The sequence below is a fragment of the Magnolia sinica genome, chromosome 13, assembly GCF_029962835.1.
Source record: "Magnolia sinica isolate HGM2019 chromosome 13, MsV1, whole genome shotgun sequence".
In the NCBI taxonomy this organism is placed as follows: Eukaryota; Viridiplantae; Streptophyta; class Magnoliopsida; order Magnoliales; family Magnoliaceae; genus Magnolia; species Magnolia sinica.
Genome location: NC_080585.1, coordinates 14,129,659 through 14,143,517, shown reverse-complemented (window position 1 = coordinate 14,143,517; position 13,859 = coordinate 14,129,659). Strand labels below are relative to the sequence as shown.

General features: G+C 42.6%; 1 protein-coding gene across 1 annotated transcript; it reads left to right on the top strand.

Moving 5' to 3' along the window:
- The first annotated feature begins 500 nt into the window (after positions 1–500).
- Positions 501–12,252, top strand: LOC131222915 (probable inactive poly [ADP-ribose] polymerase SRO1). The gene is made up of 6 exons (XM_058218156.1): positions 501–2,639; positions 4,903–5,144; positions 5,257–5,360; positions 5,753–5,929; positions 6,428–6,523; positions 12,022–12,252. The coding sequence occupies exons 1-6, from the start codon at positions 940–942 to the stop codon at positions 12,046–12,048; spliced, it is 2,346 nt and encodes a 781-aa protein (XP_058074139.1). The 5' UTR covers positions 501–939; the 3' UTR covers positions 12,049–12,252.
- Positions 12,253–13,859: the final 1,607 nt, after the last annotated feature.

Sequence of the window (13,859 nt, the reverse complement as noted above, 5' to 3'; positions counted from 1 at the left end):
GCATGATTCGAAAAAATGAAGCATATCTAAATCTCAAGCGGACCATAACATGAGGAAAAAAGTAGTGGTTGACCATTAAAAATTTGTTGTGAGCCACACAGGTTTTTAAATAAGCTGATATATTTTTTCCCTTCATCTAGGTTCATGTGGCCTTATCAACAGATAGGATGGAAAATAAACATTACACTAGCCCTTGGGAATTTTTAACGGTGGAGCGTTCAATCACCACATGAATCAACCTAAAGTTTTAATCTGCTTCATTTTTTGCCTCATGTCTTAAAATGATATGAAAAAAACGGATGGACGGCCTGGATATAAAATAAATACATTAAGCGAGCCCCACGGTAAGGGCCGCACTGTCGTGGGTGAGGCCGAGTCCGCACCTAAACCGCTCCCATACGAGGGCTTGGCGTGTTACAAGAAAGAGGGGGTATACTTCGCATTCCCATAGTCTCCGGCTATGGATACCAATAATGGCAGAACCCGTAATTCTGACGAACAAAAAGGACATTTTAGAGTCGCGCAGACGATAAATAACCAGAGGGAGCCATGCGAGAAAAACAGAAGACCCGAAAGAAATGAAGCGTGAAAACCTCTGAAACGCAGCAGCAGAGGAAGAACCTTCATTTCTTTTGCGTTTCTCTCAACCCCTCTCCATGCTCGATGGCAACTGAATTTCTTCCCGCGAAATCGACCGTTGCAGCCGCCTCAAGATGTCTTTTAGCCGTTGGATCTACTAACCTTCTCATTTCTTCCCGCAATATCTACCGTTGCAGCAGCCTCAAGAGGTTTTGATTGCCGTTGGATCTCTCCCTCTCTTTCTCACTCTCTCTCATTTCCTGGTTTTTTCTGTAAATAATACTCTTTTAGCATATCAGCTTCCTTTTTTGCCTTTTACTGCATATAGTTTCTGTACTCTCTCTCTATCTTTCTCTCTCAATGAAGCCCGGAGGTAGAAATTACGATCTTGCCCATGCTAAAAAGGGCAACGTCTACGCCGCAAAGCTGGTACGGAAGAGCAAGAAGGGAGCGCTCCGCCGGGGCAAATATGTAAATACTCTCATCATCTCCAACGACCGCTGCAGCCCCAGTCGGCATCAGCACCGTCAAAATCGTGCTCGCCGATCTCTGCCGTCCGATTGCCTCGCTTTGTTGCAGAACCGTGCAAACTTCGACAGGAGCGCCATCCCTGCCAGGATCATGTTCTTCTGCAATGACAGCTGGACGGATTTCCCGTCGGACGCGGTGGAGACTCTCAAGCAAGCCTTCGCTTCCGGAATCCGCACTTCCGTCGTCAAGATTGACGGGTCTTCTTACGTGGTTGACTTTCTCCGGATGCTCCAGATTGATCTGACGGCCGGGATCGGACGCTCGATCGCATGGATCGATGTTGATGGTAAGTGTTTCTTTCCGGAGGTGTTCAGCGGCGGAGACGATGGACGTTTTGAAGCTCCTCCTCTTGAGTTGGAAATTGAGGTAAAAATCAAAGGTGGGTGGGATCTCACTGACCAATCTAAAGCTCAGTCGGAGAATGGGCCATGCGATGAAAGTTCTGGCAGCGAAAGCCGTCGGATTGAGCATAGGGAGAGGATTGGTGATGTGGGTAATCAGGGAATTTCACGGGTGGCTAATGAAATTGTCTCCCATCTTCCGGATTTGAACCGGAGCGAGGATGTTGCAGGCAATTTGAGAAATTTGATGGCGGGGAAGGAAATCACACTGCCTCTACCTTGTCCAGAGGAGAATCAGGCAGCTGATGAAAATTTTGTAAATACAGTGCAGGATAAGGAAATCTTAGCTCTTCCTGGCACCGAGGGGAAGGAAGTCAGCAGTGGTAATTTGTTAAGTACTACCAAGGAGAATGAAGGTAGCAATGTCAATTTGGTAAATAAGAAGGAGAATGAAGCCAGCAATGGCAATTCAGTAAATTCTAACAAGGGAAATGAGGGCAGCAGTGGCAAATTGATGAATGAAAACAAGGAGAATGATGGAAGGAATGGCAATTTGGTGATTGAGAACAAGGAGAACGAGGGCAGCAATGGCAATTTGGTAAATACTAAAAAGGAGAATGAGGGGAACAATGGTAATTTGGCAAATTCCAACAGCGGAGCGAACCGGGCGCCAGGAAAGAGGATTTTGGATTTTGTTGTGAACCCAGATGAGAATAATGAAAGAGATGACATGCTTTCAAAACGGGCTTGCTTCACAAGGTTGCCTGAATTGGGAACAGCCATTGGTGGGTTGTCCACGATTCAGAGCCAAGGAAGCCTGGGTCTCGAATCAGTGGGGAGTTTTAAGCTTGTTAAGCTGGCAGAAGGGAACAGAGCTCATACTGCTGTGAAGGATCTGTTCTTGGCAGGCATGAGAAGAATCGATTCTCGGACGAGGGTCAGTTCGGTATACTGGTGTTCTCACACAAGTCGGATGGGGAACGCTCGATTGCAGGCCTTTCAGAGGAATGCAGATATGATGAAGGCTGCCCGTGGGAATGCCAATGTTAGGTATGCCTGGCATGGGGCGTCCTCTAAGATTGTAGAAAGCATAGTTCTGCATGGGTTTGGGCACATCGAAGCACGGACAGGTGCAGAAGCTTATGGTGTTGGTATCTATCTCTCTGCAGAAGGCTACTCGCAAGCAAGGTATTGTGCGTGGAATCTAAAACTGTGCATTTGGTTTTTGGAATTTTGATATACCTTTTTGTTTTCTACATCTTTCTCCACATGTTCATATCGGTTGGTTTTCCATTGTTCTAAACTGTGCATTTGGTTTTTGGAATTTTGATATACCTTTTTGTTTTCTACATCTTTCTCCACATGTTCATATCGGTTGGTTTTCCGTTGTTCGGTTAGCTTATTACAGTCATAAGCATGTCCAATATTGATAGTGCCAACAAGTATAACACTGATAAATATACGAGGTGGAAGGGATATTCTGATCTCTTTCAGGATGAAGAATGCCATTATTATGCTCGCTTCTTAGAAGTTTGTCATGTACCATGCTCACCATTCACATAGCAAACATTTATGGTGATCGGGACTGTTGATATGGTGGGCCATGTTCAAACATACATTTAACCACTCTGATTGTACCCATGTTGTGAGTTTTCCCTGTTAAATGTGATTCAGTGTTCCTTTTGAGCTAACCATCCATTTTGCAAGGGACCAACCGGATGCTCTCATAGTCCTATCACTTGCTTGTTGGGCTATTCACGGTGTGGGCCAAATCAACTGTCCCGATTACCATGCACTAGCGTCACTAAGGGCATGTTTGATTTTTTATTTACCACCATAAATGGTGGGTAAATAAACACTTATGAGTTATGACCTTTCACCCACGTTTGGTTTTCGAGGGAAATACATGCTTAATCATACCTCGGTTTTTGTCATTGCATGCATGGAATCAGGCAGACTGCGTACGGGAAAAGTCCATGTTCCACCATGACATGTGTTTGATCCACGCCATCCATCCGTTTTAACTGCGCATTTTAGTGCATGATCCAAAAAATGAGGCAAATCCAAAGCCCAAGTGGACCACCGGGGTGTCAAGACTACAACGTTGAAAGATGAAACCTTCCTAGGGTCCAAACGGATGTGTATTTGTCATCCAACCTATTCACAAGGTCACACAGACGTAGATGAAGGGAATACACAAATATCAGCTTGATCCAAAACTTCTGTGGCCCCTGAAGAAGCTCTAAACAGTAGGTGTTCAATTCTGCCTGTTTCCTATGGTTTGGTCCACTTCTGCTTTGGATCTGCCTCCTTTTTTGAGCAAGTAAAACTGATGGACGGCGTGGATCAAACATATACATAGCGGTGGGCCCCACAGTTCTTTTGCACATTCCTTTTTTACATCGGTTTTAGTGTCGTTTTCCTCCAAACGTGTAGTGGTCAACATTGACCTTGGGGCTGCTGCTGGAAATACTTAGGTCAGTAGTAATAACTTATATCCGAGTATTACCTTTCAAAAAAACTTATATCTGAGTATTTACAATGGAATTTGAAAAATCAAACACCCCCCGAGGCACAATGTAACAATATTGGCTGATACAGTATGGCCCTTTAACAGCCCTCTTTTTTTGTTTTTCTTTTTTTGGTGAGGATCCCAAATATGTATTTTTATTTATTTGTGGTTTTGGACGTTTATTTGATGGAATACAGGCCATTCTTTAGTAGGAATGTTGCCTGTCAGTTTGACCAAATCAATCATGTTTTTGATTGATTAGGGCCCATTACATTTAAATATGAAAAAAAAAAAAAGAAAAAAAAAAGAAAAGAAAAGAAGAAAAGAAGAAGTGACAGTTCGCCCCTTTGATGATTATTTCCCAAAATCATCTACTTCTCTTCAGGTCATCGAACTCCACTCAAATTTTCTGTTTTGATTCTCAAAATAAGCCTAGATCTAGTTCAAAAATTAGTTTCTAACCTTCCTTCGTGGTTGAAATGAATTAAGATGTGGAAAAACGAGGCAAAAATTGAAAAAAAAAACTTTCATGGCCATATTGGCCTCATAGCAGTGCTGATATGGGGCGTATCAGGCCGATACAGTTATGAACCCCCGCCCCTTTTTTCATGAAGGGCCAATTGAACCCGGTATCACGTTACGGGGGTGAGTAGCTTTTTATACCGTGACTGACTCAACTCGCATGGAAAACAGATGTTCCGTGATGCACTTCATGGGACTTCATTCACTGTGCATGATAGTAGCATTCCTCCTCTCACAATTTCCATGTCAACACATGTTATTGATGCTCACTATCCAACAAACATGTGCCACAATTTTCTTTGTAGGTTATTATGGTGACATTGTCCTATTGTGTTCAATCTGTGATCTGAGCCTTTCTCTTTGAGAAAGGAACCATGGGATATCTCACTGAACATTTTAAGTGCTACTGTTCTCTAGTGCATCTCACTCAGGACCTGATGCTGATGGCAAGTTCCATGTGGTGCTATGCCGCGTAATCATGGGAAACATGGAGCAAATTAATCTGGGATCCCATCAATATCGGCCAAGCAATGAATGTTTTGACAGTGGTGTTGACAATTTAAGAGATCCAAGGCTCTACATTGTCTGGAGAAATCGCATGAATACCCACATTATCCCTGAATATGTTGTGAGCTTCAGAGTTTCAGAGCATCTGGGAGGTAGCCTACTGCTTCATTTGTTGCTTTTGAATATTATTTCCTGTGTTTGGTATTGCTTGATTGGTTTCAGAAAATCTACATGGTATCTCTAAGATTGACTGTGTTTTTCTAGAGCTGTGGAGACGGAGGAGACTCGCTCAAGACTCCTGTGCTGTCCCCATATGTATTGGCGCTTTGAGAGAAATTACAAAACACAGTCCAACTCCAGTACAAGCGGTATGATCCATTCCACATTTCATAACGAGGATGCGCACAATGTCTGATCAAGCATTTGCTTCATGATAAACTCCCCCAAAGATCTCCCACGTCTGATGATCTAATTTTCCGATTGGACCTCCGTCATATGTGGACAGACAACATAGGTTGTAATTTTCTGTTTTCATCGGGTGACTAGTATCATCTGATAGGGGGAGATATTAGGGCGCAGCCTGTTCCATGATGGAGCCCAACAGATCAATGGATTAAGTTGCTAGAGGGCAGGCCCCACCTGTATCCTGGGTTGAACGGTTTCTTCCGTCTGAGTGTGACACGGTACCTCTTTACTAACTGTACCATCTTACTGTGCATAGCCTACCTTTTTGTAAGAGATGATTCATTCTCGTGTCCAGGTTATGCCTGTGGTGCATCCCTTTCCATCAATGTATGTACAAGGACAAAGAGAGGAAAGATCTTCCCTTCCAGATTTGATACCAAGCATGACATTCCCAGACTTGTTCTCTGCAATAAGAGGACAGCTTCCTGAGTCCAGTATTGGAAGATTAGAGAATGTATACAATGACTGCAAGGTAATTATTGTAAGAGCTTTGCTAAGTGCATACACGTGTGCAATAAAGCTTGTGTACAGCGCACACATGTGCCAGCATGGCACGATAGGTCTGAGACTCTGAGGTCCAATCCATACATCAGAACAGCACCACTATATTGATGCCCTAGCCCAAGAATCAGGTTGATCCATTGGTCAGGTAGGCCATAGTTTGCAAATCCATTGTACAACAGCTCTTAAAAACTTGGGCTGAAGTTTTCTGACCCATCTGCCTGTTTCCAATATTGGGGCCCGCATGCTGATTGGACCAGATTTTATTTGGTAAAAATGTAGAAGGTATGACCAACCTGACGGATGGATTGTATCTTGCACATGTGTCATGCTGGCACATGTGTGGCACATACATGAGCTTTATCGCACACACGAGTGCAAAGCTCGCTTAAAATCACTAGGTGTCTGTTCTTTTGGCTGTTTTACATGAAGGATATATGTATATTCCCATCTTTACATAAATTTCCAGGCAGGAAAGATTAGAAAAGATGCTCTGGTCAGCGTGGTGAGGTCGATTGTGGGAGATAAATTACTTATTGCTGCTATCCATAACTTCCGTAACCAGGTATGGAAGTAATCTATTTATGTCCAAAATTTTAGTTTCATTGATTACAGTTGGAAGCTTATTGCTTGATTTGGACCAATCAACATATTGATGTCAAGGGCATTGAATTCCTGGAGAAATGCTGATGTTTGATGATTGTAATCCTTGATGTCATCTTCATTGCTCAAGTAGCTTTCCACCTATCAGTATCTAAATCTGTACAAAGCTAACATTGCTTTTCATTTTATTCTGCTGAAAATATGATATAGATACTTTGTTTTCCTGATGGTGTTCTATGTCAAGGTTAAAGGAACGTTATCAGGTCAACATGATGTGTGTTTAGTTGGATTGCATGACTTTACTGCTTGCTCATTTCTAGCAGACTTGGGTCTACACCATTTTTATATCTCTAGGAATGTGATCTACCATGTCATTGGAAACTCAATGCACACATCCATATGGTTTATTTCAATCTTCAGATTGTTCTATTATATCAATTTTAATACACGATATAACCTATATCGCCATTTGGTGAACAATATATATTAACAGAGTTAAAAGAAAAGAAATAGTCCCTAGGAGTATGAAGTGCAAATCTTTAGAGAGAATCATGGTTGGGCATCAAATCTCTGGACACGAAAATTTGGATTGGTTGGCTTTTTCCTGAAGTGTGTGATTTGTAAATATGTTTTCTATTTGGGGGTGAACCACACCAAAGACTAGGGTGATTATTGCAATTTGAGTTCTTTGTCGTTGGCATTGTCTGCTTTTATTTTGCAAACTATGCTTTTGCGAAAGCATTAGCTAGTTTCATAGCATTGGTAAAAGAAGAAGTTTGATGTTCAGTGGCCAGCTGATCATAGAACTTTTGCTACCTACCATTTAAAAGCTTGACACAAAATTGTTGAAAAAGGGTGAAGTGGTGATGATGATCACTAGGCCTATTGAAACCCTAATTTAACCTAGTGAAAAACTAACTATGATAAGAAACTACTTTACAGCCAATATTGTTACACCCTCAATTTTCTGAAACCATCCATTAAAATAAAATATACAGACACGCCACCTACTATAGGTTACCTAGATTAATTAGCCTATCATCTTCAAAGAAGTGACTTGGAAGAATTCAGTTCACGGATTCCTGCAGTTTTTTGTCCAAATTTCCCACCTAAGACGAGACCGAACCCAAAACCTCACCAAAATTCCCTGCTTGAACAGAAGCCATTGGAACCAGGACGTTGTACGAGGTCTAGGACCCCCAGGCCATGTTTGGGGTGCCATATTCTTTTGTCTTTTGGAGGCTGCCCTGGGGCATGGTAAAAGTTTTTCCATGTGCCAGGGAGTTTTGCTTTTAAAACACTCTCTAGAACATGGAAAAAGTTTATCGGTGACATCCAATTTTGGGTTCTAATTACATGGCTTTTCCATCTCAAATTTCCCAATCTTATTCCTTTTTGAAGACCTTTGTTAAAGTCCCTTGATATGCGTTGATACACCATCATCCCTACCAAGTATGTTCTCGTGCGGAGTTCCATCCTGCATGTGCGGAGGAGTGTTGAAGTCCCTTGATATGCATTGATACACCATCCTCGAACGGCTCAAGCTTTTAGATAAAGTGGTCCCTCCACCCTTGCCCAGTATGTTCCCGTGCGGAGTTCCATCCAGCACGTGCGGGGGAGTGTTAAAGTCCCTTGATATACATTGATACACCATCCTCTAATGGCTTGAGCTTTTAGAGAAACTAGTTGTTTGACATGGTTTCAGAGCGGGAAGGTCTTGTGTTGGAATCTCGGGTGCAACAAATAAGCCTCCCTAATATATTCTCGTGGAGTTGTAAGAATTCAAAAGGATAAAAAAGGACTTTGAAACATGCAAAGGATGCGGATAATGCGTTGGTGATTAAGAGCTTTGGTAGCTCCTCTCTTTTAGAGTCTAATGTGTATAACTCTACTCAAGTAGCAGGCAATGGCTCAGGTAACCTCTTAGAGGCGAAGTATTCCCTTCTTCTTCTTCTTCTTATCTCAAATTTTTTCAAGATCAGGCAAGACAAGAGCCTCCTTGGTGAATCCTACACATCCAACCAAGGAGACTGAGCTCAAGTGTGAATCAATTTGGAGATCAAGAAACCAAAGCAATCAGAGGACAAAATTCACCAACGGCTTTGCCACATTCTGGTCTTTCCCCTTTCTCTCTACATTCTTCTTTTAATCCTCCAAACTCTACTCTCATTTTTATTTGCCAAAGCAACCTACATCATTATGCAGAATTCCGTTTTTGGAATTTCAATTCTCCTAAGTAGAGTCCACATAATCACGTGGCTGGAGAAGCACGCCTAGCCCCTTCTCCATAACCAAGTCCCTTACTCAGGGTCTCTTTCGATAGCCATAATTGGTTGTTGGCAACTCCGTGGAACTCTTCTACCTCCAGTAGAGTTGCTGATACGTCACCCAATTGATAATATCGAACTAGAGCATGATTCACAAGCTTACAATAGCAAATCCACACATGCCTATTTAGCACCATGTATTCCTGAGGTTGAACTGTCTTGGGGTTGTGTATCTAGGAACATTATCTATTAGGCCTTTTTTTAAAAAAGGTAACGAGAATTTTATTAAAGAACTAAAAGAAAGGAACAAAACAACAACAAGAGGGCACTGAGAGAGCCACCAGAAGCTACCCAAGAAAGTCCAGAATACAACCCTTTTAATTTTGAAACACTACAAGCACATTCAACAATCAACCCTGTATCCTTGTGGGAGATTCCTTCCACCAGCTTGCTAGAAGTATGGAAGCACCTAGTGCTTCTTTCTTCCCAAACAGCCCACCAAATTGCAAGCAAAGCCATTCTTCAAAGCATTTTCTTATTGGTCCTTGGACTCACCCCGTGCCAAGCATACAACAAACAGTCCACCGACTTTGGGGTGGACCACACCACGTGAAATCGACCCAACAAATCTTCCCAAATCGGGCCCACAAAAGGACAATGCAGAAAAAGACGGTGCATTGTCTCCTCATCATGCATACACAAGATACTGATATTTGGGATCACCATAGCTCTTTTTTGGAGAATGTTGATGGTAAGAACTTTCTTCCTATCAGCCAGTCATCTGAGCACCGCTATCTTTGAACAAACATTGTAGAACCAAACAAAACTTGTGCTCCCCACCTCTCTTTGACGATCACCCCCTCTCAAAAGAGGGTAAAAAGGCTTGACTGTGAACAACCCCATTTTGCCAACCTTCCACATCATCTTGTCCGGTTTGGATGAGACGGGGGTGAAAAGGCGGATGCATTCAAGGAGTACCACTTAGTCCTCGACTTCCTCATCACGAAGAAACTGCCTGCACGGGGGTTCTCAAATGACCATGCCTCTAATTTGGTTAAAACAATCAGCCACTGTAATAGACAGATCCAAAGCCAAATGGAAAATATTAGGGAACTCATCTTTTAATGTGGAGGATCCCACCCACACATCTTTTCAAAACCTGATTTTTTCATTATTGCCCACTGAGAAGCCTACTCCCAAAAAAGTTGTCTTCATAGAAGAAACTCCTTTCCACAAGGTCGATGCTCTGTAGGTTGAAGAGTCCCTTGTCCACTAACCCCCGACTTTACGTTCTCGCAAGACTACTCTCGAATCTAATCTTTCATTATTGTCCACTAAACCCCGACTTTTCCATCTCGCAAGACTACTCTCGAATCTAATCTTTCATTATTGTCCACTAACCCCCGACTTTTCCATCTCGCAAGACTACTCTCGAATCTAATCTTTCCTTCACCTTATCCGAAAGATGCTTTACATGTTTTCCAACACAGAGGAAGCCCCACGAACATGGCCAGAAGCGCCCCGGCCTTGCACCCAAAGATCTCGGCTAGCCTTTCCACCTCACCCTGAACATCTTGCTCTTAGCAATAAACTTTTAGGCCTGACACCACCTTGAAGCATTTGATAATAGTTCTCAACCTTCCACCTTGAAACCAACAATGAAGCCCTCCTCTTGCCCCTTCACAATCACTCCCCAGAGCCTCAATAACCATAAGAAAGAGAAACGGAGCTAGGGGATCCCCTTGTCGAAGGCCCCTAGAGCTTTTAAGAAAGCCTTTCGGGGATCCATTGAGGACCGAAAACTGAGGTCTTAGGAATGATAGTGATGCAGGATGCACCAAGATCGGAGAAACATCTGTCTAGTTTATTTTAATCATCTAATCGTTCTTATCGTATCAATGTTAATACACAATAGGGCAGTCAATGGGTGCCCAGACCTGCAGGTACCTGATGGACCTGACCTGATCTTAATAGGTTTTGAGTCCCATTTATTGGACTTGTTAAGAAATCAGGTCAGGTTTGGGTCTAGTCAGGTCCAGGTAGGGTCCAGCTAGTTCTAATAGTAAAATTATATATATTTAATATGATATTGATTATTCCAGCAAAAGAAATGTGTGTGCAATCTAATACTCCCTTCGCGTAGGTCTAACCATGTAAATGCTCTTATTTGTCCTGAACCCAGCTCCAAACTAGATCCAAAAACCCGATGGGCACCGAAGCCTACTGCATACAGGTCCGGGTCTTCAAGAACTAGACCCTAATAGCTGTTTATGAACATTTTTTAATAATTACTCAGTAAGTAATCTTGTTGCATGGATTCAGGGTGACTCATCCACAATCGAGGCTAAAGTTTTATACTTCTTTCCTAGTAGTTGTCTGCAATGTTGATGAATTGGTGCTTCTCTAGGAAACTAGAGCCACCCAACAACTTATTCTTGTCAAACAAACATCTATCCTTACGGTTATTTTGCATATAGAGGTATCTCACGCTTCTATAATGGATAACATGGCACATGGATTTGGGATCCAAGCTGCCCAACATGTTGGTCCTGCCATTTAGATGTATTGGTCCAAAAATCTGATTGGTCAGGTTATCATGTGGGACAATGTTAGAACCAAATGGCCCGCTTAGAAAAAGTAATTCATGTTAGTTTTAATTGTCCATGAGTTTCATAAGCTGTGGCCTACCTGATAAGTGGACATGACCCACTAGACAGATGGCTAAAAGATCTCGCACCTGTATGCCATCTTCAATGCATGTGAAGCAGCAAACCTGGGTACATGCTCGCTGATATATGAACCCTACCGTTTGGGAATAGAATAATACCAGGTTGGGACAGGAGCCAAAGTGAGCCTCTTTCCCATTAACCTCGGGCTAAGTCGGTATGGGTAGCCCCATCAGAAAAGAGGTTCACCCACTAAGCAATGCCTTTTATGGTAGTGGCTTGTGTATCTGAAATTCAAAAAGCTCCAATCACCATCCTACACACTCGTGTGTAGTGTCAATTAATTCAACATTGCAGTCTTGGAGCTTCATGCTGGAAATCAATGTTTTCGCCACCTTATTGGGTTCTCTAACAAAATGAAGACACTATCTAGATGTTTCGCTCTTTACTATTATCTAATCCCCCCATTCCTGTCGGTGTTAGGGTGAAGCTCCTCATTGTTCTTCTGTTTTTGTCCCCCACGGCAGGCTAGCTCTAATAATGGAGGGAGATGAATGGTGTTTGTGATTGATCGACCGGTCTACCAGGTATGGATAGGATAGGGGAATCCCTTCTTTGGTATGTAGGATGAGGTTTCAGTGTGCCTTTCAGGAAACCAGTGGAAAATGGCGTTTTTGCTTTAAAAGTTTATAGTGTGACTGTGAAGTTGTTTCTTTCTTATCTCCAATCAATGAAAGTTGCTTTTCTTTTTGTAACCATCTCATGTCTTCCTTCCTTCTCAATTCAACGCTAATGCATTAGCAGACCCTAGATTGATGAGGAGAAAATACCCAACATGGTTCTAAAACTCGCTGGCTCAACTACAAGTTCAAGATGCAAGTGCATTACCAGCGGACCACAAGCATTAGTGGTATTTTGCTTTGGCGATTTAATAATTTAAAAATATCGAGCCAACTTAAGACTCGTTTGAGTCCTTCAGTTGACCCGACCTGACTGGACTTGGAGTCGAGTTTCCCAAGTTTCTGTCTGAACTATGGTATCAGATGGTTCACTCAATCTTTGTATATGCTGCACGTCCATAAAGGATCTGGACCGTTCATCCATTGTAGTCATATGCCCAAAAGCACACTAGTTGGATGATCCTAGCCACTGATTTGGCGAGATTTTGTGCATTGGACATCAGCAGCTGGTTTGGGCTTTTTCCTAAGTGGCCATGGCCCACATCCACAATAGATGAAAGGCCCCATTTGCGTGTAGCATGAATGCTTTGTAATGTTGAAATTTGCTTGATAACCCAAAACATGTATTTTGGTCAATAGGCTGAAAATTACGGTGATTCAACAATCCTAACCTTTGAAAAAAAGAGAAAAAATCACCTAGTTCTGATCAATGATTTCTGGATGAGAATGTTTACACGGTTAGGATTGCCTGATCGTTGTGATTTGTAATGGTCTATTTTTTGAGTCTCATGATGGATATACGGTCCATATGGGACGTGCATGATGATCGTAACTGTGAGACCAGACAATCCTGACCATTCAAAAATGGGTACAAGAAGCACCAAGATCTGGTCAATGAATTTTGGGTGACAGTATTTACACGGTTAGGAGCGTTTGATCGTGGTGATATCTCTATGGTCAATTTATGGTGCCTCATAATGTATAAACGGTTCAGATCACCTTACACATGCCATAGCTCGTTTCAGTATCACCTCCCAATTGTTCCCTGTGTGGTGTGGCCCACCTAAATTTCCGATTGGGTTACCCTTCCTTCTAATTCTTTGAGGCGTAGATCTGATGCCGACCGCACAATAGCTCTGTGCTCCTCTCATTCTGTCATGCACTCATCTCTCCCGTCATCGTCATCCGACAATGGTAGGTGGGAATCTCAACATGCATTTCAAATTGGACATTTGAAAATTCAGAATTTTTATGCAGTGCATGAGTACCGGGGAGGTGATGAATAAATCAGAACCGTCCATCTAGTCGGAACCTTGGTTTGAACGGCGCTGATCCAGTCTTGTTGTCCACCATATCAATGGTCCAGATCGATAGGTTCTATAACGCATTCCCTGCAAGTTAGCTTCTCTCTGGGTTTGTGAAAGTGAGGCTCGTCGTCTAGTGACGTAGCCATAAAGCTTAATGAGGGCCCACCGTGGATGGACCATGCCCCACAAGCTCTTCCAGATAGGAAGATTCTAGACACCAATTTAATTGCTAGGTTCTTCCCATCGAGGAGATTTCATGACGTGTGGTCCATCCAAAGAAGGCTGCATTGAACGACCGCTCTAGATCAGTGGACAATGGCCCACCTGTCCAAATCTAGAACACAGGTACATCCTCGGGTCTCTCCACCATATTACGTA

What these genes read in the sequence shown, in the direction of transcription:
- LOC131222915 (XM_058218156.1), top strand. Translation starts at nt 940, where the DNA reads ATGAAGCCCGGAGGTAGAAATTACGATCTTGCCCATGCTAAAAAGGGC. An exon ending in GAAGGCTACTCGCAAGCAAG is followed by an intron (nt 2,640 to 4,902) that starts GTATTGTGCGTG and finishes ACTGTTCTCTAG; the next exon opens with TGCATCTCACTCAGGACCTG. An exon ending in ATGTATACAATGACTGCAAG is followed by an intron (nt 5,930 to 6,427) that starts GTAATTATTGTA and finishes ATAAATTTCCAG; the next exon opens with GCAGGAAAGATTAGAAAAGA.